This window comes from Puma concolor, chromosome C1 (genome assembly GCF_028749965.1).
Source record: "Puma concolor isolate L17-30 chromosome C1, mPumCon1.1.hap2, whole genome shotgun sequence".
Lineage (NCBI taxonomy): Eukaryota > Metazoa > Chordata > Mammalia > Carnivora > Felidae > Puma > Puma concolor.
Window position 1 is genome coordinate 83,808,891 of NC_141674.1, and position 26,188 is coordinate 83,835,078.

General features: G+C 35.2%; 1 protein-coding gene and 1 long non-coding RNA gene across 3 annotated transcripts in view; one reads left to right on the top strand and one right to left on the bottom strand.

The window, feature by feature from the left end:
• Positions 1 to 26,188, bottom strand: part of DPYD (dihydropyrimidine dehydrogenase) — an 878,551-nt gene that overhangs the window by 821,468 nt on the left and 30,895 nt on the right. The window contains exon 2 of one of the 2 annotated variants that reach the window (XM_025935274.2): positions 15,228 to 15,338. The exons of the other annotated variant lie outside the window; for it this stretch is intronic. Within the exon in view, the coding sequence (XP_025791059.1) occupies positions 15,228 to 15,338 (111 nt within the window). The remainder of the gene's footprint in view (positions 1 to 15,227; positions 15,339 to 26,188) is intronic. 2 annotated transcript variants of the gene reach the window in all.
• Positions 25,877 to 26,188, top strand: part of LOC147578193 (uncharacterized) — a 150,772-nt gene continuing 150,460 nt past the window's right edge. The window contains exon 1 of the long non-coding RNA XR_015254907.1: positions 25,877 to 26,184. This is a non-coding gene — a long non-coding RNA (uncharacterized LOC147578193). The remainder of the gene's footprint in view (positions 26,185 to 26,188) is intronic.

The window sequence follows — 26,188 nt, forward strand, 5'->3', positions numbered from 1 at the left end:
AATTTATAATAAAACCTTTGTTTCTTGTAGTAAAGAATCTTAAATCTAAGGAACATAAAAAATACAGAGAACTCAATCCTAACAGGTTGCACATGAAGGGAATGAGAATATGCTTACCCTAAAATATACCACTTCAGTATAAATATCATTTTGAGCTGAAGGTGATTAGGAAAAGGCAAACACAGAGTTCTTTGCCCTCTCCCCAGCTATCTGCCTAAAAGCAGGGCATGAATATTCCTTTGTGAAAATGTTACTCCTTTCCTCTCCTGTACCAGAAAAACCATGATCACTGTAGACAGAAAGTCAGTACTGAGATGCACAAAAACCTTACTAAAATAACTCTTATTTTCTATTAGTTTCCCCCCATATAGTCACCTTTCCACAATTAACCACCGTGAGATACCCAAACCCCTTTTTCTTTGCCTTGCCACTTCTCCACAATTTATCATCCACTGTTAAAATGGCATATAGGGCTGATAAGTCTAACTGCTTCTTCGGGTCTCCACTTCTTTTCTATGAAGGTCTCCATGCACATAAAAATAAAATATCAATGTTAACCAAAGTGTATATGCCTTTTCTTCTATTAACGGCTTATGCCAGTTTAATTCATAAATCTCATTAGCTAAACTAAGGGGTAGAGGAAAAGTTTTTTTTTCCTCCTATGTACTATACATTATTTAAATACATTATAAAGATAAATAGAGACAAACAGATATTTGGAGTTATGCATTCAAATGCTGATGTTGAAATTTTAAGCACTGAGTCAATCTGTAAATGTTACATAGATTAATTAATGTTTTCAGGATATTCTCATGAAATGTTCTGGAGAACAGGTTAGTAATATCTAAATTGATATTAAAAATTCTGAGAGAAAAAAAAGAGAAAAATGTCATCCTGTATTATTAAAAACTACTGAATCCAAAGCATGATCACACCCTCTGCATGGTACATTTTTTTGGTTGTTAATGCAACTCTAGAGACAGAACACTAAAAATACTCTGGTTTAAAGAAAATAAAAAATGCAATGCAGTTAGGATGTGCTGAGCTTGATTGGGTTATATGAAAATCCACATATTTTTAAATTCATAAACTTCCATAATTGAGGACTATGAGAGCAGAGTTCCATATTTTCCATTCATACTCAATTTTAAGTGTGTGACTATAAGAGAGTCTTTTTCATGCTATTTTTCTACGGTCCCTGATACTCAGAGTAATATATGAAACATTAATGTTCTGAGTTTTGTGAGTACACAGCATACACCAAATCCTTACAGAAAGAAAAGCTCCTCAATTCCTAATCATTTCAATAGGCTCTAATGTAATATTTCCCACATTGCAAATCACAGCACTTTATATAAGGAAATCAAGTCTGGCCAAGTGAACTCTATGGAGTACAGCCTGCAAAGACATCAGTTCAAAGGATCAGATGTCAAAGTGCTCCCTCTAATGTCCCTTAATCATCACTCCGATTAGTGACTGAATAGAACTGTGATTAAAAACGCTGCTGCCATTGTCTACCTATTCAGTCGTCTAGCATTCTACGTAGGTTCCACCGATTAGTGTTTGAATAGGGGAACGATTAGAACGACAGCTGCCATTGTATGCCCATTCGGAAAACAGCAAAACTCGCATATTTATTTGCTATGAGCACCAAATAAATGTTTTGCAAAGGTAAAATATACTATTAGGCTCTAAAGACAATTTAGCTGATTTCTTTTGTTCAGAGCACTCTATTTTCCCATATGCAAAGATATTTCTTATTTACAAATACAGTAATATGCTTCATTAATATCTTTTAAAATATACATATTCTGTTTTTATAGACATAGTCTTAACACACATCTGCTTTATTATATAGTACTTATTGACCTACAATACATCATACAATTCCAGTTTAATATTATGACTATCCAAAGAATTTCTGTGTAAACAAATCAGTTTGGTTCCAGATCTTTTGGATCCCTTCTCAATATTCTTAGATTAATATGCAATTCATATGAACAACTTCTCGAAAAAGAAACTTCCTTGTCAACACTGAGAGAAAACATTTCATTTTCAAGCCATTCTAAGAGAGGGGGTGTTTTTTTTAGGTTAGCACTTAGTACCCTACAGGGGCTTACCTAAGGGAGAATCAGACAGGGTAAAGGCCCCAAGTCAATGCAGACCTGCAGACTGTGATGAAAGTGGGCAGGGACAAGGCATCATGTTGAAGGCTTTTTGGAAAAGGGAAAATGTGGCAAAAAAAATTCACAGGAAGATAATTCATTCTTACTTCATGCATATATTAGTCAGTGTCCAAAATAGCTGGCGTCTCTTTCTGTTTCTCCCTATCTCTTTCTATGTGTCTTTCTCTCACACTCCCACCCCCCGCAACACACACACAATATGCTGCCAGGAAATTTCTGGGCAATATAGGAAATGCTCTGTTTTTCATTACTGTTCTTAATATCTTCCTGTTCATTATCTCTCCATGTTCTTTCCATATTTAGTTATGCTGTTCTGCATCCACTGTCATGATGGACCTACATGTGTAGTAGCAGAAACAGACCAGGGAGCATCAACGCTTCAATGTTAATAATGATAATCAATAACACTTGTTGAGGAATATATATGCCAGGTACTGTTGTACTGTACTATGCAAATTGACTCATTTAATCCCAACAGCAAGTATATCGGGTATTTTCTATTATTATCCTCATTTGACAGAAGAGGAAATGGAGGCAGGAAGAAATCAAGGAATTTACTTAAGGTCACACAGCTAGTAAATGGCAGAATAACTGAAACCAATTAGTTTGTCTCTGCAGCTCACTCTTAACCAACCTTTCTGCTGATAGGTCATTCCTTCTGGTTCCACTGTCTTCTCATAAGAAAAAAAGAACCCTCAATGATAAGGAAGCTAACTTACAAAGTTTTCTTTCTTTTTGCTAACAAAGCTAAAGAAACACACCTTATACTCAGGGAAGTGTTTTTTTCCAATTCAACTTAAACCCTGACTAGATAACTACATTCCACTCTAATTAACAATAAAATTGGTATTTAAAAAAATGCCACTTAACCATTATAAAATTTCAAACTAAAGAGCAAAATAAAAGAGGGCTGATGGCTGACAATTACAAATGAGTTTAATTTGTGTGTCACATGGACATGGAGAAAGCTGTGATCAGTCTGAAATAAATAATTAAAGCAAAACTCTGCTGTTACAGCCTAAGGAAATCAAAAGTTAACACTTTTCTTCTTTTTAGTCAATTAACATTTTATTACATATTTCTGCCTGGAGACTAAATCTCTGGCAATACTGGTCTATGTGTGGAATGCAACACCAAGAAAATACATACACACTGAGAGAGAACCCAATATGTGATAAAACTCAACATGATGCCTTGGCCCTGCCCACTTTCATCACAGTAGATTACAGCATGTAGTAAAGACTGCTTTCTTAATGAGATGACATGCACTTCTCTTAATGAAATAACCAGATTATAGAACTTTGCAAAACATGTAATCATTAATATCCTCTTCAACATTATCAGTGCTATTGTTACTTGTACCAGTCCTTGCTGACCTCTTCTGTCTCATCACTTCACACTGAGCCTCACATTCTATGCTTCAGCCCTGCAGACTCAAACTGTTTCAGTACCTGAGGTTCAGGTACTCAAGTCTTCCCAATATGTGTTTTCCATTCTGGTGGGAACCCTCTTCTTTGTCTTTCCCTCCTCCATCTGTATTTTCAACTTCAATTCTGCTTCCTCAGGGAGGCCAAGCTTGAATCCTGATACTGAATTCTATACTTTAGCTATAACTCCCATGGTTGCCTGCACAGGCAACACCTGATTGTGAATGACTTTAATGCCTGTGAGAAAGACTGTAAGTTGTCAGGACAAGAAAAGGGTTTCTCCCTTTCCCCACCACTTTTCACAGTGGCAGACACATAGTAGGTCTGCCATTAATACTTCATAATTAATGAAACCATACAAGGCAGATTCCAAGAAATACTTATACTATGTGACTCTTAAAATTAGGCAGAATAACTGATCTCCTGTATTGTAGTACAGATATAGAAAATGTGACACATTAATTCTTCTTTTAATGTTTATTTATTTTAATGTTTAATGTCAGTGCAGAGTCTGACATGGGGCTTGATCCCAAAGACCATGAGATCATGACCTGAGCCCAAATCAAGAGTCAGATGCTCAACTGACTGAGCCACCCAGGTGCCCCACATTAATTCTTTAAGAGGGTTCACCTATGAAAAGTAACTTTTTTCCAACCATTGGATTAATGTCTAACAATGTTCAGGAGATACTTTTCATAGTTCATAGTTCATATATAGACAATGAAAATTAATCAATGATCATATTTTAATTACTGATTCAGGGTATACTTTGTATTCTTAAAGAAACTGAGATTGCCCAAAAATCTTTTTAAATCCATAACTAGATTTTAACACTTACAGCAAAAATGCCTTCCTATAAGCAACAGGCTACTATTTTAAAATAATTACTGGTTATGTGTCAGAAGAACCCACCCCAATTCCAAAATTATAAGGTCTACATATGTCTAAATTACCACAAAGCAAGATTTTAGGCTCAGAATCCCTATTCTACTTAAATTTTTTATACTTTGACAAAGGATTTTCAATCAAATGTCACAGTATATTTTTCCCTCTATAAAATTTTTCCTTCTGCTGAACTTTAAACTTGCATTTTTTTAAAGGATCAGTTTCTTCAAATCAATGTCTATTCTAACGTATAGACACAAAATTAATTACTAAACTTATACAGTGATGTCTTCTAATCTTTGTTAGAGGTATGGAAGAGACTTTCCAATAAAGACCACTTAAAATATTCTTATTTTAAAACAAACTTATTTTTTCTAATCATTACAATGTGCTCGATACATTTAGCAGGGTAATTGTCCTTAAAATATAAACAATAAAACAGTGTCAGATTAATGATTCCAAATCTCTAGTAATACCTAATGTGTGGTAGCATTACTAGGAAGTTAATGTAATGACCAGAGAAACCTACTCAGTCAGCTAGCCTGGAGTTCTGGGACCACCAGTGCCATCCAAATCCATGAGTCCCTATGGCAGGTCGCCAGTTGCTACCCAAGTTTAAACATTCATAAGGACATCTCCAGGTCCTGACAGGCTGGTATCCCCAGGACAGTGTAAGCCCTTTGATTGGCAGCTGTTATCAGGACCAGTACAACAGTGAGGTAAGTGAGGCATCCATGGCACAAAATTTAAGGAGGTACTCATTTTCACGGTCTTGCAAGTACTATCTCAGTTTCCCAAAATGGAGTTCTAACTGGCCTTGCCTGTCTTAACCCTTCTTCCTTACTTTCTCTAACCCAAAATAGAAACTTACTCCACCTTCTCTCCCCACTCCCAACACACCTCATTTGAGAACCTGCTGGATGCAGAATAGGAGACGATCATGAATTCTGTTAGATCCAAATTCAAAATCAGACTTTATGGGATGGGGAAGTTTTACTATAATTCCTTCTCCTTCCTCCTAAAATGTGCACATGTTAAGCAGAGAGGCCACTAGTTTTCATTTCTTGAAGAAAAAGATGTAACAACAGAAAGCAATAAGACCAAGAGAGCTTCTGTGAGATTTAAGATTTCAGAAGTCAGATTTTCAAGGAATCTGAAAGAACTTGAGTGATTGACAATGGATTTAAGAGGAAATGAGTAAGGAGTTAAAAGTAAATTTTCTTCTCCACTCCTACCTTCCCATCTAAACTATATACATATTTTAAGAATGGAAAGATAAGATGAGGATACATAAAAAAAGGAGGGGCCCAGAAATATTGGTAGATTCACAGAAAAAAAGATCATTGCCAAGCTACTCAGGCTGGCAAATACTAGTCATGCACACGGAAATCATGAGCTCGAGAACCTATCAGATGAAGCCCCGGGAAGAGGTGACTGAACTATGGAAGTTTCCTGAGCCCCAATGCTGAATGACTATCATGTATTCACGAGTGGCTTAAAAGTAGTACAGAGGCAGGGAACAAAAAGGGATCTCATGAAAGGGAATGAGGGATAATTCTACATCCCCCATGATGGTTAGTAAAGGAAACATAATGAAGAATCAGCTGGGCTCACCACATCTACCACACTTGTCACCAAATCCCAGGGAAGTCAGATGTTAGCCCAGAGACATAAGGAGGGGCAGGGGGAGCAGAGGGGTAAAAATTCTAAAAGTGACAATGACTAAGTTTCTACTCTTAGAAAAGCTCAAAATAGAATTTAAGTTTGGTTACAGAAAAATAAAGGAGGTTATATTTCCTGTATGCCTGAGTTTCTAGTCTGATACTTGTGTTCTCTATACAATGCATTTTTCACTTATTGAAGAAGGCATTAAGTTGCAAAGAATCTTGGTTTGGGTTATTTTATTTTTATTTTTTTTATTTCAGAAACCCCTTCAGGCACTGAGTCTATTTTCAGAAGAATGCTATTGTCAGCAATCAGGAAAGCAAGCTCAAGCTTGAGAAGTTGTTTTAAAATATGGTGTAAGAAGAGGAGAGAGTAGAACAGGAATTACTTTCTTACTGTGAATGTGGTCAAAAATTCATTTAACTTTGGAGCTTAAAAAAAGGAATTCATATTGTGAATTTCCTATATATCAACACTGGGACCTGCATTCTATGTCAAGTTAACAGAGTCAGGTAGCTGGGTTATCAAAGCAAGAATAATTCCACCTTCCTTTTCTGAATGAGGTTGAGTGATAATTAACTATGTAGATTTTATTCCTTAATAGTCATGTAAGCTTGAGAAGGAAAAATGGACCCCAGCACATAAAGCAAATCATAAGGATAATTTCCAAAGTACAAAAAATAACCACATTTGGAAATCATGTTATTAGAAGAAAAGCACAATGACCTGTCCTTCCTTGTAGGAACTCTCTCACTTCTTTCATGGCTCTCATCTCACCCCACACGGTGTTTCTCAGATAAATTCTCATCTCTGCCTGCCCTTGCCATGCTGGTATTCAGTGTCATGCTAAGCCGCACTGCAGCCTGAGGCAAAAGGAAAGAAGTATGGTTTTATATACATGTTTTACATATTCTTGGATTATTTATCTTGTTTACTAAGTCTTTCAGTGTCCCTTACGTTTTGTACCTCAAGCCAGTACCTCACTTGTCTCTCCTAATCCCACCCACAGTTCTCAAAGATCCAAGTTCCAAACTCTTCCCACTCTCTATACTTCCTGGGAAACTCTATCTACAGGCTTTATACCCACATATACTCTGATGACTCAAAACTTTTCATCTTCATTCCTGACTCCTTTACTGAGCTACAACTTTTGAACTAAATAGGATATACCCAGGTACAAGAAACAAAAGATCACAAACTGAATTCATTATTCTCCTCAGTTTTATCTTATAAACAACTAAATGTACACATAAACTCTCAAGTCATATTTATTTTACCTCCTGTTATGGACTGAATATTTGTGTCCCCTCAAAATTCATATATTGGAATCCTAACACCCAACGTGATGATATTATGAGATAGAAGGTGATTAGGTCATGAAAGCTGAGTCCTCATGAATGGGATTAGTGCCCTTATAAAAGGGACTCAGGAACGCTCTCATCTCTTCTGCTATATGAAGACACAGCAAGAAAACGGCCATTCACGAACCTGGAAGCAGGCCCTCACCAGATACCAAATCTGCCAATGCCCTGATCTTGGACCTCCCAGCCCACAGAAGCATGAGAAATAAATGTTTGTTGTTTAAGCCATCCAGTCTATGGTATTTTTTGCTATAGTAGCCCAAAAAAAACTGAGATAATCCTAAATACATTCAAATTTATCTTCTCTCCTACATACCCACTGCCCCATATTCTATTGTCTTCTAGCCTTCTACACAAGTCTGAATTTTACCTCCCATTTTCCTTATTAAATCCATCTTCCCCTATGAAAGTTAGACTAATTCAGCCAAAGGCAAATTTGACTGAATTACACTGATAATTAAAACTCCTTAATAGTTCTTCCTTTGAAAGAGTACTATTGTTATTTATTGATATTTCTGTCTTCTTCAAAAGAATGTGAGACCTTCTTGGCCAGGCCTATGCCAATCAAATTCATCTTCATTCTACTGTGGTAAGTGGCACAATGGCTGGCCCATTTTATAAACAGGCAATGAATGCAAAAACAAACAAAAAGTAGTGACTAAAACTGGGAACCTCATCCAGGAAAAAAATAATGATTTATCAAAACCTACACATTACTGTAGTCATTTCCTAGAATGAAAAAAAAAAAGTCAATGATTTATTTTTATTTACTTATTCAAACAATTTTACTTAAAAAGATCTGGTGCCAGATTACATGAGTGCAACCTCTGGTTCCACCATGCAGTAGTGGAATCCTGGACAGGTTTCTTAAATTTCCCTGTTCTTTAGTTCCCTTATCTATGAATGGAAATAAAATACAGTACCCTCCTCATAGGATGGCTCTGAGGATTAAATGAGCTAGTTCATTAAAAGCACTTTAGACAGATTTGCAATTAGCAAATTCTTACTATATACTATGGCTTATTATTTTTTTTTACTGTGAGCACTTACTATGAGTCACATGTTTAAAACAAAGTAGCTAAAGTTCTTAAAAATGTCTAATAATTGGATGTCTTCAACTACCTTCTCTTTTTATTTTCACCCAGTTTTCTGATTTGTAACATTTTCAGGTCTTCAAATATTGCTAATGGAAAATGAGTGCAAAATATTTATGCAATTATGACAGTTCAGCATTTTCAAAAATGGCAAAAATAAACAGCAGTTATGGAACACCTGCTTAAAAGATACTGGAAATAACTGCTTCGTGCTTCATTAACCAGTATAAACACATTTGCCAGTTTAAATCCCCTACTGAATTCAGAATTTCCAATTAGTACTAGAATGGTATCAAACTGCCAAGGGAAGAAATTCCTGGGTAAAAAATTTCAGAACTGCCATTCGCAGAGCACTTTTACAGGTCAAACAAATGCCTATCTTCTAAGAAGCCTATAAATTTGTTTGTTAAAACTAAATTTGCACCTATTTTAATAAACAATTTCAGACTGGAATTTGTAATTTATTCATCTTTGAATGGCATTCAATACAGTGCCTGAAATATGGTTGTTTCCAGAACCAAAATGGACAAAGATAACCAGATATGAACAGAAGGTAATACAATGGCTCAAGAGAAACTTCTTCCCTGGGAATTCCAAGAGACCCAACCCACAACCCTAATGCACATATGCAAAGAGTGGTAAGTCAGTGATTATCTGAACTAAATCAAAACAGAAAATTATAAAGCCAAAGCAAAATAGTTAGTAAATTAAAAAAAGCATAAATAAATAAAACCTTTGTATTTGGTGGTCGGGAAGTTAGCTGAAAATGATCTCTTTGGCTATCTTCAGAAATGATATTAAGATTACTGGTAAAAAAAATGTGACAACCAATACAATCTATCTTTTCCTTAATTCTGATGATTCTACTTTCTAATAATCTTATTTGTCTTTTCTAAGGAAGCCAGGTGATATACTAAAAAGGATGTACTAGACCCAGATGACCTGATTTCTAGATCTGACTGCAACACTGAGTAATTTTAATATGCTTAAGTAAATCATTTAACATTTTCAGCATAGTCCTCATCAGTAAAACAAGGAGACAAATCTGAATTGTCTATTTACATTATGGTAAAAACCAAATGGAATATGCAAAGGTACTCTGGAAACTGTATAGCACTATACAAGAAAATATGTAATCCTTATGTCCAGTATATAAATAATATGTGACAAAAGGATCCTGTTCATTCATGCATTCATTCGGCAGATATTTACTCAGCACCAACTATTCTAGAAGCTGGGAACACAGCTTATGCAACAGAACACATGATGAACAAAACACAAAAATCCCTGCCCTCCTACACTTTATATTCCAGCAGAAAAGGGCAGAAAATAAACAAAATTAGCAAGTAAAAAACAGTATATCAGTGATGAGTGCTAGAAGAAAAATTAAGCAGAGAAGTCTAAGGGGAGCTCAAAAGGGGGGCAGGTTAGAGTTTTAAATAGAGTGGCCGGAGAAGGCCTTGCTGAAGTGACAATTGTACAAAGGAAATTGTGAAAACTCCAAGTGAGCTGTAAAACCACTGAAAGATTCTGAACACAGGAATTTTAAACAGGTTTGTGTATATTAATTAAAGATTCTACCAGGAAAGGCATAAGCATGGAAACTATTTCAAGGCTATTGAAATAAACCAGATGAGAGATGAGAGATAATGGTGCTGGCTTAGAAAGGTTGATAGTGGTGAAGGAGGTAAGAGGTAATAAGATTTGGATATAGACAGAAATTAAAGTGAGGAGAGAAAAATGAGACCACCAACATAATAAGCCTTACAGAGAGAGAGAAAGATCTAAGCTCTGAGCATTCTAATATTTAGGAGTGAGAAGATGAGGAATAACCAACAATGAAGCCAAGGAGATGCTAATAATGAAAGAAGAAAACCAAGGAGTTTGATGTTCTATACGCCAAGTGAAAAAAAATATTTTAGGAACAAGAGAGTGACGCTGTATCAAGTGCTGCTGATGCGAGCCAAGATTTCACCCTTTGTTTACCAATTTCAATTCATTTTTCCTAAAAGCAAATTTGAAACAGGGATTTGGGTGCAGGTGATTTATGGAACGAGGGCTATTCAGGAAAAGTACAAGAGGCATAAAGCAGGGTAGGAAGGAGGGAAACTTTCAAAGCAAGGACACAGTCAGTGGTACCTTCTAGTCATAGCCAAAGCAATAGAGCAAGGCTTAGGAGCATAACAGCCCACAAGAGTTGTCCCTGTCTTGAAGCAAGTGGGCTAGCTTCCTTCAGGATACTGTCTTCGTCTTTAGTTTTCAGAAATTCAATTATGACATATCTTACTATGGTTTTCTTTGGGTTTCACACAGGTTTTTTGAATTTGTAGGTTTATGTCTCTTTCCCAATTTGGAAAGCTTTTAGTCATTATTTCCTTTTTGAGTATTTTTCAGCCCTGCCCTCTTTCTTTTCTTCCTCTGGATAGTGAGAGAAGTCATTGACATCACAGAGGGTAAGTGGGGATGTGGGCCCTTTCAGTTACTGGCTAGCTAATGGGGATGAAAGTGCTGGCTCCCTATTCTTTCACCCAGCAGAGGTGTGTGGGCATCTCATTATCTCATTACAGAATGGAAGTCTAGGCTCTCTTCTCAGCCTTTATGGAATACATAGGGATAGGGCCACAGTTTTTCTTGATGTGTTTGGGTAGAGTAGACAACTTACGGTCTGAAGGTTTTCTGTCTTGCTAGGCTGTTTTTTCCCTGGTAATTTGGCTAGAGAGAGCAGACTTTTGTTAGGATTTGTGTGTGTGTGTGTGTGTGTGTGTGTGTGTGTGTGTGTGTGTGTGTGTGCATGTGTGTGTGAAGTTAGTGTTGCCAGTTCTCTAAATTCTTTAGTCCCAAGACTGAGATATTTCTTCATTTTCTTCATTTATTTTAGGATTTCTAGTTTTTCCAAGACACATGTTTTTTAATTTTATTTTTAATTATTTAATTAATTTAAGTAAGCTCTATACCCAATATGGGGCTTCAACTCATGACCTCAAGATCAAGATTCTCATGCCAGCCAGGTGCTCCCCCAAGACTGGGAAAAATACAGAAAAAGGAAAACCCTAGGAACTCACCACTATTTCATTCTTTAGGTTCCATTTCTCTAGCTACTTGGTCCTCTCTCTACCTTTCAAAGTCTTATGTTTGTTTATATACATATAAGGCTTTTGAATTTAGAGGAGTGATTATAAAACACAAATATGAAAATCTGTAAAGTAAGAAATAAATCAGGGGCACCTGGGTGGCTCAGTCAGTTGAGCATCTGACTCTTGGTTTTGGTTTAGGTCATGAACTCAGGGTCATGGGATGGAGCACCATGTTGAACTCCACACTGAGCATGGAGTCTGCTTAAGATTCTCTCTCTCTCCTTCTGTCCCTCTCCCCCCTCACTCTCTCTCTCTAAAATAATAAAAAAAGAAAAGAAAAGAAAAGAAAAGAAAAGAAAAGAAAAGAAGAAAAGAAAAGAAAAGAATCTTTTGGTTATACTTTTAATCAATTCTTCATGCAAACACATAAGAACAATAATGAAAAGGAAAGGAGCCACATTCTTTAACTGCACTGAGAATAACTTTCAAAGCTTCGCTCCATATTTCCACTTTGGGAATGAATTTCACTGTGTTTTGTTAATATAGGTGTGTCAAATAGAATTTTCAAAATGGTATACATCCAGAGCAATAAATCTGATCTTATAGATTAAGATTATTTTAACATGAATTTAAAGCTTTCATTTTTCTAATACCTGATTATATAAAACTTGAAATATACAAAAGTGCAAAAAAAACAAAGGTAATCACTATTAACATTCCATTATATTTTCTTTTTTTCTTTGTGAATATATGTCTAGGTGAATATGTGCGTATAAGTGCACACAATCATTCTTAAATATAATGCTTCATGCCTTTTCCTTATAATATATATTGTATTTTTCCAGATAATTATTTTAAAAATAATTTCCATGATTGCACAACTTACTGCTGAATGGATCTGCCCTGATTTATTTAACCACAACTCAATGCTTGGAATTCAGTGGGTTTTCCCCACATTTTTCTCTACCAAATAAATAATGTTGGGAAAACCTTCTTTCTACTTAATTCTTTATCTACATTCCTAATTCTTTGTTTAGGATAGTTTACTACAAGATAAATTATTGGATGTAAGTGTTTGATAATTTAAAGATATTGTTATGGACTGAACTATATACCCCACAAATTTATATGCTAGAGTCCTAACCCCTAGTACCTGAGAATGTAATTTTATTTGGAGACAGTCTTTACAGAGATGACTGAATTAAAATGAGGTCATTAAGAGGGGGCCCTAATCTAGTATTAGTGTCATTATAAGAGGAAATTTGGATACAGGCACACACAGAGGGAAGACTATAACAAAGACACAAGGGAAAACCAAGAGAGAGGACTCAGAAGAAAACAACCCTGCTGACACCTTGATCTCAGATTCCTAGCCTCTACAACATTGAGAATTTCTGTTCTTTAGGCCACCCAGTCAATGCTACTTGGTTATGGCAGCCCTAGCAAACTAAGACAGGTGTTGATGAATATTGCCAAAAATACTGTCAAATTGCTTCTCTCAGAATTTTTGCCAATACATTTAATGGAGAAGACCCACCTCACTGCATCTTTACCAATTATTAAAAAATCTGATAAAATGAGACACTCAATTTACAGGATAACATTTTGGAATAAAATGCTAATTTCATAAAATAATAATAAAATGATAAGAAAGCCTCTCTTTCTAAATAGAACTCTGACCATAAATAGTTTAATAACATATAGATGAGACCTTAGAGAAGTCATTTAACTTATCAGGGTCAAAGTTCTCATACCTTTAAAATGATTTAGAGTTGATAATCTTTAAGGGCTTTCTACATTTGAAATTTACATGACTCTTTTTTCAGTGCCCTGCAATTATTCACACTGTAATATAAGATCTTAGAGTCAGTCTATCCTTTGATATAATTTAGACCACACTAGTCTTCTTCCAGAGACCTCATGATATTAGAAAGCAAATTCACCAAACTGGTACAAGGAAAACTGAACTCCAACCCAGCTTTGCTATTAAGTGGCTACATAATCATCTCAAGTCACATCATTTCTTTGTATTTCTATTTCTTCTTTTCATTCAAAAACCTTTCCTGGATGTCCAATGACAAAAATTTTTGAATCAGATGAATACATACACAATGAGCACATACCCTCAATTTCCATCATCAAAGAGTTCATATGTAAGGAAGAAAGAAGTACATAAACTAAAATCGTTATATTAGACAGTATAAGCAAAGCACCAAAGAAGCCAGTGTTAAATAAGCTAATACAAATAATTGTTTCAATAAATGATTTGAGAAAACTCATTTGGGGGAAACTAATTTTGGGAAATTGGGTAAAAAGGAAATTGATTTCCAATTTTAAAAAGGTATGCCCCCTAAAGTCGTATTTTAAATATTGCCTTCGAGTTTGTACTTAATCCCCATTTATGGCCTCAAAGTGCCAGCCCTGTGATAACCTCATAGAATCAGTTAAATAACATTTCAGCAATCAGTAATCTCAGACATTTTTCTCCTGTACCTCACTTGGAAATATTAAATGTTTATAGTATTCCCCAAATGTTGCTCATATGTTCCCCAAAACCACATCATACAATAGCTTGTATATGCCAGTGTACTGTTCTTCAGCTAAATTATATCTGTAATATGGAAACTCTTCTGTATCATTTTATTGTTATACAAAACAATTTTCAAGGATTTTAATTTAATTTTTTTCATCATAATAATTGTACTCTTAAATCCCCAACACCTATTTCACCCATTCCCTCACCCACTTCCTCTGTGGTAACCATCAGTTTGTTCTCTATAGTTAAGAATCTGTTTCTTAATGTGCTTCTTTTTTCTTCTTTTGATTATTTGTTTTTTCTTAAATTCCACATGAGTGAGATCACATGGCCTTTGTCTTTCTCTGACTTATTTGCTTAGCATTATACTCTCTATATTCCATTGTGTGTGTATATATACACACACTACATCATCTTTATCCACTCCTCTATCAGTGGACACCTGGGGAGGGGGGCTTCCATAGTTTGACTATTGTAAATAATACAGCAACAAACATAGGGGTGCACGTGTCTTTTCAAATTAGTGTTTTTGTATTCTTTGGGTAAATACCCAGTAGTGGAATTACTGGATCATATAGTAATTTTATTTTTAATTTTTTGAGGAACCTCCATACTATTTTCCACAGTGGCTGCACCAGTTTGCATTCCACCAATAGCGTAAGAGAGTTCCTTTTTCTCCACGGCCTCACCAACACTTATTGTTCCTTGTGTTTTTGATTTTACAAAAGAATTTTAAGAGAAGGTTTACGGATTTTTAAGGCAATAAATTTTGGTACCACACTAAACATATAATTTTTTAGTTGTTTCAATAGATTTTCAAGCAGTAAAATTAAAAACATCTTTGAGATTATTCAAATAAAAAATATCTAAAGTATGAAAAAAATTACAGCTGTACTTTACACATATTTAATTGTATTTCTAAGTATATGTAAAATCTTGTTTTACAATGTATAGGATGAGATTATTTTCCATGTGAAACAATCTATCAGTGGTACTTACAGAGCAGTTTTTATCAGTATTTCTTTTCCAATGTTTCTTGTCTACTTTCTTGGCTGAAGTGGAACGCAGCGCTGCATGAGTTTGTGTTCGAGGATTTAGAGCCAGGATACTCTGAAGACAGTATAAACAACATATAAACAACTATGTTGGCATATAAAAAAAATCAAAATTTTATTTTAAGATTACTCACCACTCACTCCAAAGACTTATACTGAACATGTTGTTTTCTCCTTCTACTGTTGTAATTCCACCATAAGCTTATCTAAAGTAATCATTTGCTAGGTGATATACTCACTGATTTTATAAGAATACTTATTGATCGTAATATGAAGGATTTAAAAATCACATAAACCATACTGAAGACTCTTTAAGATAAATTTTATACATAGTATTTTTAGATGAGAATGAAATCATAAAAGATGCAGATTTTATTTGAGCGTGTAATAACAACACTCCCCATTTTAAGTTTTTAGAATTAACAAATTGTTTTCACATGCATTACCTAATTTAATTTAATAATAGCTACTATTATTTCAAAATTTTGGATAAGCAAATACATTCAAGGTGCTTAAGTAACCTATTTGAGATCTCACAATTAATATGCTAAAGGGACTGAATTAGAACTCAGTTCTTCTCTGTATTAAGCTTATATTCAAATTTACCCAAAAAAAGACTATATTTTACTATGACTTTGTGACGTACAAAAGCAGAAGAGAAAACCTTTTTAACTATGTATGCAAATAAATTAAATGTCACCTGAAAAACTCAATAAAGAATTAATTTCAAAGTACTGTCTTAAGAGAGTATTTAAGGGGCGCCTGGGTGGCTCAGTCGGTTGGGCGGCCGACTTCGGCTCAGGTCATGATCTTGCGGCCCGTGAGTTCGAGCCCCGCGTCAGGCTCTGTGCTGACAGCTCGGAGCCTGGAGCCTGTTTCAGATTCTGTGTCTCCCTCTCTCTGACCCTCCCCCATTCATGCTCTGTTTCTCTCTGTCTCTCTCTGTCTCAAAAATAAATAAACGTTAAAAAAAAAAAAAAAGAGAGTATTTAAAAGAAAACCACCAGAGGTCTTCCAAAATGATAGCATGAAGACTTCTTTAGATAAATTCCCCAACAAAATGTAACTGATAAAAATTAGTAAAAATAAGAATCCTTCAAAGTCTCCAGAAATCATCCTAAAGTCAAATAGCAAATGAAGAAACATTTGCTCAAGAAAAATCTACTAAGAATTGGTAAAAACAGTGAAGGTCTATGGCATTTGAAGAATGGCCTGCCCACCCCTCCACCATGCCACAGCTCAGTAAACAGAAATTCTACCTCAAGTGAGTGCAACCAAGAACACAAAGGTCCATCTGCCCCCAGCTTCCAGTTGAGTGTATGGTATTTCCCAGAGAAGGGCAGACTATTAGCATTTCTCATTCCCCCATCCCCCCCCCCCCACAACCCACTATGCAGCAACTAAACTCCAGAGAGTGCAGCTGAGAAGGCAGGAGCTCCCTTGCTTCACCTAGTCCCCACTCATAGAGCAGAAGTTCTACCGCACATGCAGCAAACATGCCAATTACATGGAGGACTAATCACCCTCACCTTAATTTATTCAAGGTTTGGAGTTAACAAACCAGGAGAAGCAAACTGAGATCAGAAGGTACTGCCTACACCAGTGTTCTGCTCATAACACAGGAGTGTCAACCTGGGAAAAGCAAGCCACTAAACCACCCCTAGCTCTGTAGCTGTGGCTCAGGGATTTTTTTTGCAGGGGAAGAGGCAAGTCATAAGAACAGGCAGCTCCCCCTAAAACAACTGATTTTATTAGAATTAGTACGTGGGGAAGTTCAAGCCTATGGCTATTCTCAAAAACAGTAAATAGTTTGATGGCAAACAATTAAGAGGAGGGTGATAGCTTCATGAGAGCAATAAACTAAATCATAAGGCAGACAGTTTACCAGAGAGAACCAGGGAAAGAAATAGCTAAGAACAGCTCCCCTAGGATTACAAGAAACCTCAAAGACTCACTTCAAAAACTATTCCTGCAAGGCACCCAAATTTAATTGACTCATACTGTGCAGTAATTTATATTCCAGGACATTGTCAAAAATAATAGAGCAATCAGACAGCAATCAGTAGAAACCAAGAGCTGGGTGTAATACCAACAGAGGTGGGCAGTTTTAAAAAAAATAGGGGAAAAGGCAAATAAAGCCCTGATAAAACCATTAGCATCCCAGAGTTATTGTGCATACGCCCAAGACTTCACTTTATGCAAATACAATCAGAGGTTCACATCCATTAGCATCCCAGAGTTATTGTGCATACGCCCAAGACTTCACTTTATGCAAATACAATCAGAGGTTCACATCTTGGGAGAAATAGAGTTCCCTAAAATAGTGCATCAAGTCACTAAACAAATAAGCAAACATCAATAAGCCCCATTTTAGGGGAGAAAGGCTACTATCCAGAATTGCTACAATATTTTATCTAAAATGTTCAATTTTTAATAAGTAAAAAAAGTTATAAGACGTTAAAAAAACAGGATTGTGTGACCCACACAAGAAAAAAAGTAAACAGAATCTGCCTTCCAAAGGGCACAGGTATCAGATTCAACACAAAGACAAAGCTTTATCTGTGGTATACCCAAGAACAGCAGAATCCACACTCTTCTCAGATGTACCCAAAACATTCTCTAGGACAGATCATATGCTAAACCATAAAAGAAGCCTCAATAAATTTTAAAATCATATGAAGTAGTTCTCCAAGCATAATGGAATTTTTATCAATAACAGAAAAAATTGGGGAAATTCACAAACAACATAGATGAACATAAATATTATGCTGAAAGAAGCCAGTTACAAAATATCACATATCATATGATTTCATTTATATATAATGTCCAGAATAGGCAAATATATAGAGACAGAAAGTAGGCTGCGCTTACCAGGGGTTGGAGGATTAAGGGGAAATGGAATGACTGCCAAAGGGTACATGGTTTCTTTCTGGGCTGATGAAATTGGCAGTGGTGACAGAAACACAACTATCAATACACTAACAGCTTTTGAATTCTATACTTTGTATGAGTGAATTGTGTGGTATGTGAATTATACCTCAGTAAAGCTGCTATCAAGTAAGTAAATAAATAATCACCAAATACTACATTCAGGTTTCACTGTGTGCTGTATTCACTCTATTAAACATCCCTGGGACTTACTTTATTAGCCCAATATAAGTGAAAATTATTTTTAGTAATTCCTATACATGATGAACATGAGATTTCTTCAAAATTTACCAATTTAGATGTCTCTGTCTTCTGGATAACAAACACCAAATAGAGCTATGAGTTTTAAATGGTTTATGATATAATGCCAAAATAACATATTAATAAGAGCCAACATTTAAAAATATAACCTCATTTTTATACAAAAAAAGTTGAAAATACTTTCCTATTATACAATAAATATGGTTTTTTGTGTAGTTATTCAAGCTTGAACCATTACTAATCTCATACATTAATTCAAACTGATAAATAAGAAGATGACATTTTTTTTTTCAACGTTTATTTATTTTTGGGACAGAGAGAGACAGAGCATGAACGGGGGAGGGGCAGAGAGAGAGGGAGACACAGGCTCCAGGCTCTGAGCCATCAGCCCAGAGCCTGACGCGGGGCTCGAACTCACGGACCGCGAGATCGTGACCTGGCTGAAGTCGGACGCTTAACCGACTGCGCCACCCAGGCGCAAGATAACATTTTTTAAAGGTAGTTATTGTGACCAACATTTAAAGAAAAAAAAAAACACTGGGTAACAGGCAAGATGGGTCCATTTATTTTAGTTTTTATTTCACAATCCATATTGTGATAAATGATTATGTTTATCTATGTCAGCATAGTAATGTAATTTTTAAGAATAAACATTCTGAATGCAATTTATTGGCTGCTTATCACAGTAACTTTTCTTTTATATAGCATGAGTAGAAAGTATAACATAACATGACATATTGGGTTAACCTTTTACAGAAAGGCAGTGAGCTGAATTCAATGGATCTTGGGTAAAAATAAATTGGATTGTGGAGAATGGTTACCAAGAATTTGACTTAATGTCCCAAATGAAAAGTGATACAACATAAAAATTCAAAATATAAGTGGTTGAAGGCTGTTAAAAACAATTTTCCAAAGCAAAGACATTTTAAAAGTAAAAGTCAATATCATCAACAACTGAATAGCTGGCAGAATAATCCAGGGGAGTTCTAAATTGCATTCATCCTAAGAAATGATCAAAAACAGATCCTAACAAGGTCACAGGGCTCCCTCTCCCATAAATTCAGAATTTTAAGAGGCCTACTATGCCTTTCAGATATGAGGTATATTACTTATAAGGGGGATTTTCTCCCACACAAAGGATCTGACCTTTGGTTTTTCCAATCATTTTTAGTAACACAATAAAACTGTACTAGTGATTCTAAAGGCAAAAAACAAAACAAGACAAAAACAAAACAAAAAAAAAAAAAGTAAAAACAAAAAAAACCCCAGAATTTAAGAAAATTTCACTATACTATTTCATTTAGTTTAAGAAATGATAGAATATGATCCAAAGACAGATTTACATGTGAGATCAAAGCAGGGTTATGTGTTGTCACTGTGCTGTCTGTCAACACTATGCTGGGAAGCATTGCATACAAACTAGAATTATGCATCTGAAGAGACTTTTCTTTACTCCTATAGAGGGCACAAAGAGGAGCCCAGATGGACTACAGTCACAGGCCCTCACTTCACAAATAAAAGTATTAAGTCTTAGCTTAAAAATACCAAAACAGCAGTATTATTTGAGCTTGAATTACAACTGTCAGAAGCCACTTGGCCAACACGTCCTCTTTCTAAAAATGTGGCTTTGTTTCATATCACAGTATCAGTTATCTAAACATAATGCATCATTAAGCTTCCCTCACACTTTGCATTTTAAATTATAAACAAATGTTTCCTCTTCAGTCCTGGTCATTACTATAATTCTGAGCCATTAACATGTTACACACATACTGACATTTCAGATTTACAGGCTGAACTTGGTAAATTAGATTTTATCTTATTTAAACTATGCTTAAATTTTGTCTTTGATGGCTTTTCCTGAGTCTTCCATAAGTTGTCTCCTACTGCCCATTGCATCAGATAAAAATAAAAAATAAATATAAATAAAAGTAAAAAAATCATGCTTTTCTCTTTTTCATAACTGGCATAAATATCTTCATTTCAATAAAACATTGTATTGTGCTTCCTTTTTTTCCCCAGTAAATATTCTCAACTAACGGAAAACAGAATTATCTATTGATTAATGCTTTTGTTGAGCATTTGTTGCTTCATCTAGACAACAATCTAACAAATGTTGTTCAATGAAGATCTGAACTTTTCATTACTTACTTGCTTACCAGTCTCTTGCTTATAAGCCCCAATCTCAACCAATTATCTCACCCTTTCCAATGTCCATAATTAGTCATGGTGTAGGGTGAGTTTAAGTAAGTACCTTTAGGAATTTACAAAGGTGTCCTTGGTTCTTGGATAAGCTCAAAACTGCTATGATCAGTCTCATCCTGGGTTGGGAGCAGAAGAGGAGTGAATGCAGCTTCATTCTGCATCCTGTTCCCACACTCAAGATTACTCTGAAGTCTTCTGAAAACCTCGGAAATTCATGCTAAGCAGGCCTAGTAAAGGACTCTCATATTTTAATTATTATTATTATTATTTTAATGCACTCTGTTCTTTGGCCAACCTTGACATTTCTTTTAGGTTGGAGTATCTTTCCAAGTAACTTTTTTTGTTCTTCATTTTACTAGCTCTACACAAAGGCCAATTTTCCTTTTATATACAATGTCTAAGTCACTGCAGTTAATAATCAATGAAGAAAGGAGTCTATGACAGTCCTAAAACTTACAACTTTCATTCCATTAAGTATTCGCTAAGCAATATGCATAGTGTTTGAGGTTAAATTTGGGCTTAGGCCTTAGTTCTACTATTTTTGCTGGTTATTTAACTCTCAATCCCTCTACTTCTTCAACAATAAAATGGTGATTAGCAATGTACCTTCTTCACAGGGTTGTTTTGAGAGTCAAATAAGACGATACATAAAACAGTCTAGAAGGTGCATGCTGTGAGTGTTTACTACCTGTCGTCAGTATATGACAGAACTAGATTTTAGGCTCCATTCAACCAATGTATATGCATGTTCTTGTACTGCCAATTTTGAATATATAAGAGGGAATCATTTTTTTAAGTACAGGAATATAGAAAAAGATGAAGGCAACAGGTGAAAAGGTAACTATAAATGAGAGAGTAAGAAAAAAATAACAGCTGTATCCATGTGAAACCAAATCATTGGTCCTGAACTTATCTGTTCCCTAAGCTCACAATTTCAAAGACAGACTGCCTGAAAATGCAATATGCTCTTCACAAATTAAAATGGCAGCATGGAAGGGTCATGAAATTCAAATACAGATGTTTTAAATCCATTACATATAAACAGAAATGCAGATATCATTTTATAATACACACAACAGTATATAACTCATGGACCTTTGTCCCAATATGTTTATAGGTGAATTCCCATTACATTTCCTTCCAGAGAAAGGTTGAACCAAAAGTGATAAATTTATAAAACATCAAAAAACTCATCAACTAGAAATGAATGAACCTTTTCAGAATACTAGTCATATTGCCTGGGAAATTTGATTCATTTATACTGAGCAAATAGTTAACTCAAATAAAATAGTTTATGCATCTTAAAACATCCCATTCATCATGTCACTCTTGCTCAACAAAGGAAGGTCAGCCACACGAAGTTCTTGTCTGACTTTGCAAGGCCCAGTACGTGACTCTCCTTTACTTATACACACCACACACGAGGCACCTCAGTGTTCTCTAAAGGGAATAAATGTCTTTTTACTGTCTGTCAGAAAAGACTGAGAACTCAAACACAGAACCATTACTTACACATCTGATATTAATCTCACAATTCCTAATATAAAACAGAACATACCAAAGGTGGTGACTAATTCTGACATAGACATTGTATTCTACAAGTCAGCTTGGGCTGCTGTAAAACAATCTCATAGACTGAGTAGCTTGAACAACAGATATTTCTTTTTCACAGTTATAGTGGCTGGGAGTTCCAAGAAAATGCTGACCTATTCTGTTACTAGTGAAAGACCACTTCCTGGCTCACAGAGAGCCACCTACTCTCTTTGTCTTCATAGGACATAGAGAAACAGAGATCTCTCTTGGGTCTCTGCTTACAAATGTACTAATCCCATTATGAGGGCCCCACCCTCATGACCCCATCTAACCTAATTACATCCTAAAGGCCCTATCTCCAAATAATACCAACTGAAAGTTAGGGCTTCAACACATAAAATTTAAGGGGGACACAAACATTTAGTCCACAATTGTCATGGAAAAAATTCTACTGTCTGTGGAACTGTGCAAATGTTGTAAATACTGGGCATTAACTTAAAAAATAGCTTTATGTTAAGATTGCAAATGGTACCACATTGAGTTTCCATTTTTATTTAGTCAAGAAGAAACCTTGGGGGTGGGCGGTTGATAGGCAAAATGGATGAAGGAGAGTGGGAGGCACAGGCTCCCAGTTATGAAGTAATTAAGTCACCGGGATGAAAGGTACAGCATAGGGAATAGAGTCAATGGTATTGTAATAGTGTTGTATGGTGACAGATGATGTGCTCACTTATGGTGAGCATAGCATAACATATAGACTTGTGGAATCACTGTTGTACACTTGAAACTAATGTAACATTATATGTCAACTATACTTCAATTAAAAAATGGAAGAAACTTCAGCATAAACAAAAGCGGAATATTATGGCTTGCTTAAATTTTAAAGATAAAATAAAAACAATATTAACAAAGAAATTAACAATAGCCATAGGAATATCAAAGCATTAATAATATATATACTAATTTATATACTCCATATATTTTCATTATAAAAACAGAAAATAAGGTATCATATGCAAACACCTTGTGATATCAAACATATTTTGAAAAATCAGAACCTACATGATCTCACTGTTCACAAGTTCAAGCACTACACCAGGCTCTGTGCTGACAGCTCAGAGCCTGGAGCCCGCTTCAGATTCGGTGTCTCAGTCCCTCTCTGCCCCTCCCCCACTCATACTCATACTCTGTCTCTGTCTCTCTCTCAAAAACAAACATCTAAAAATTTTTTTTTTAAATCAGAACCTATACTACAGTGATTTTCTTTAAAAATTTCACTACTTTATTCATAAACTGTTTACTTAATATAATGTTACAAAATATCCATCCACTACATATTTAAATAAAAGCCAATACAGTATTTCGAAAAGACATAACTATGAAAATCCATGCTAAAATACCATTTTGTGCTGGCAAGAGCTGAATATATATATGAATCTACATATATAAATCCAAGAAAATATTAAGAAGGGACAAAATTGATAAGGATTATTACATTACCATAAAAGAAAAAAATTCACCAGTTCACTGGGTACTTACGAAAATTCATATTTTAGAATTTATGCTTTTCATTCAAGAATAATTATTTTATCTCCAAACTTGCTTTACAGAAAATGGTCTCAAGGTAAAATAAGCTTTAGAGAGTCTTTTTAATTAATATGAAAACTACTATGACTTACCTTTAATCTACTAACATTTATGGATAAGATACACTTGCTTTCAAAAGAGCTGTGTTTACAAGACCAAGGGTCATTTTAGTTCAAGAGATGTTAAGTGTATACCTGCATGCCAAAGATAAGCAATACTGGCAAGCAAACAGAAAAGCTGGAAAACAAAATTTAAGAAGAAAGCAGGAAATAGAGTCTTGGCTAACTGAGTTTTGATTTTTTTTTTTAATTAACTAAATTGAATAAGTACCATGATTTTCATGTTCACAAAAAAGTAATAAATCAAAGATTGACTAGTTGCCCTTCATCCACGTGAATAAGAGCAAAAAGAAAACATACATGGACTACCAAGTGACTTATATCAAAAATTAGAACTAAAATGATTTTTTAAATGATCTATGAATTTTTTGGATTTCTTAGAATGAAGGATCATCATAAGATACATTTTCTTTTGAGAAGGGTAAGAGTGGAACAGAGTGTATGGCGAGTTAGGAAGTTGAAATATAACCAAGAAAATGAAACATGTGAAAACACTTATTATTATGCTAAAGGTCTTGCTTTAATTCTTAATTCTCCATTATTTTTACAGAGTATTCAATACTATGTTAATTCACTTTTCTATCCAGAAACTCATCTGCTTTAGTCCCTGACATCACGGTATGAAAACCATTCTTTCTATTCACTATTTTTACTTTTGTAACTTCCATTTCCCCTCCTGACAACAATTAAGGGTTCTTGAACCTCTACTAAATGCCTTCCACTAATGATTACTTTTCTAGAGCTGAATTTTATATCTATATTCCAAACCCTGAGATCTCTGCCTTGATCTACAGTTATCCACTTCACTGGATGCCAAATAGTCCACTTGTATGTTCTATCATTATCTCAATTCCTTAATACCACAAATAATGCATTGTCTACCCCCTCAACTTTTTAACTCCATTTGACTCCTGCCAATACCACCACTTCTCTAGTAAAAAAGTCTTCATACTGTGTCAGTCAATAACAACTACTTCTTTTGTTCCTTAAACCCACATAATGCCAATCAGTGTTAATCACATCTGGGCTGCCTTTGTATTTCCTATTTCTCCAACCTACTGCAGACCCTTACTGCAGAATGCTTGGATTGTAATAGAATAGTTCCTTATTGAACTATTCACCTCAAGTCTGTGCTTTCTTCTCTTTCCTATATGACAGTCCCCATATACACATATAAATGCATGTGTGCATGTGCACACACACACAAAGTTTAAATGGCTCCCCATTACATACATAATACAAATAAAAACTATCCCCTTACTATACAGCCTCATGCCCACCTATTACTTGAACATACCTTCACCTCACCTATGCATTGTTTATTGAGTGTATGTACATCCATACCTCTGCTGGCATCACTCTCTAGATGTAGGATACACCCACTTTATGTTAGTTTAAGTGATAACTTTTAAGTTATAACTATGAAATATTTCCTCCAAAATTAAACAAGCACTGTCCCTTTCTCCATTTAGATTGTATCCACAAACTTGTAGAGAAACTAATGTCATTCATTTGCTACACATGATATATTAAATAATCGTTCATATATATATATATATATATATATATATATATATATACACACACATATATGCCCTCTCCCATCAAACTGGCTACTAAAACCCTCAAAAGCAAGGATATATTTTATATATCCCCCTGTCCTCAAAACCAAGCATACTTCATCAGTGAAAATTTGCCAATAAAAACACTGTTAATGGAAAATTTTTCTTAGCAGAACAATAACACCAAAAAGCAGCAAGAAACTTCCACTGGAGAATAAAATGACTTTAATGCTGCCAAACCAAACAGAATTCTGTTTTCTTCTTAGTGTTCACTCTATTGCAGAGGACAAAGAGAACACCATTCAGTACTTGTCAGCAGTTATACAAATTTTAAGCCATATAATCATTAACTTCTCCAAAATGGGAAGTCAGTGTTTTCCTCACTTTCACTGAAGGGTTTAATCATGCAACTCACTTGCTGAAGCAGCAGTGAAACACTTTGGACTGAACCTTGAAATCTGTGGTAATATAAAGTCAGCAACAAGTTCCGACAAGAAAACAAATGAATTACTTGTTTTCTGCTCTTCAAATGTTCTGAGGACAAAATTTTGGATTTTATTATATAACACAGACACTTCCAACATGTCAAAGACATGGTCCCTACAACAAAGAAGCTGCAGACCACTGGAGACAGCAGACACGCCAAAATAAAAATAAAGTGGTTTGAGTACGTTCGTAGAGTGCTGCAAGGTGCTCAACCCAGAAGGTGA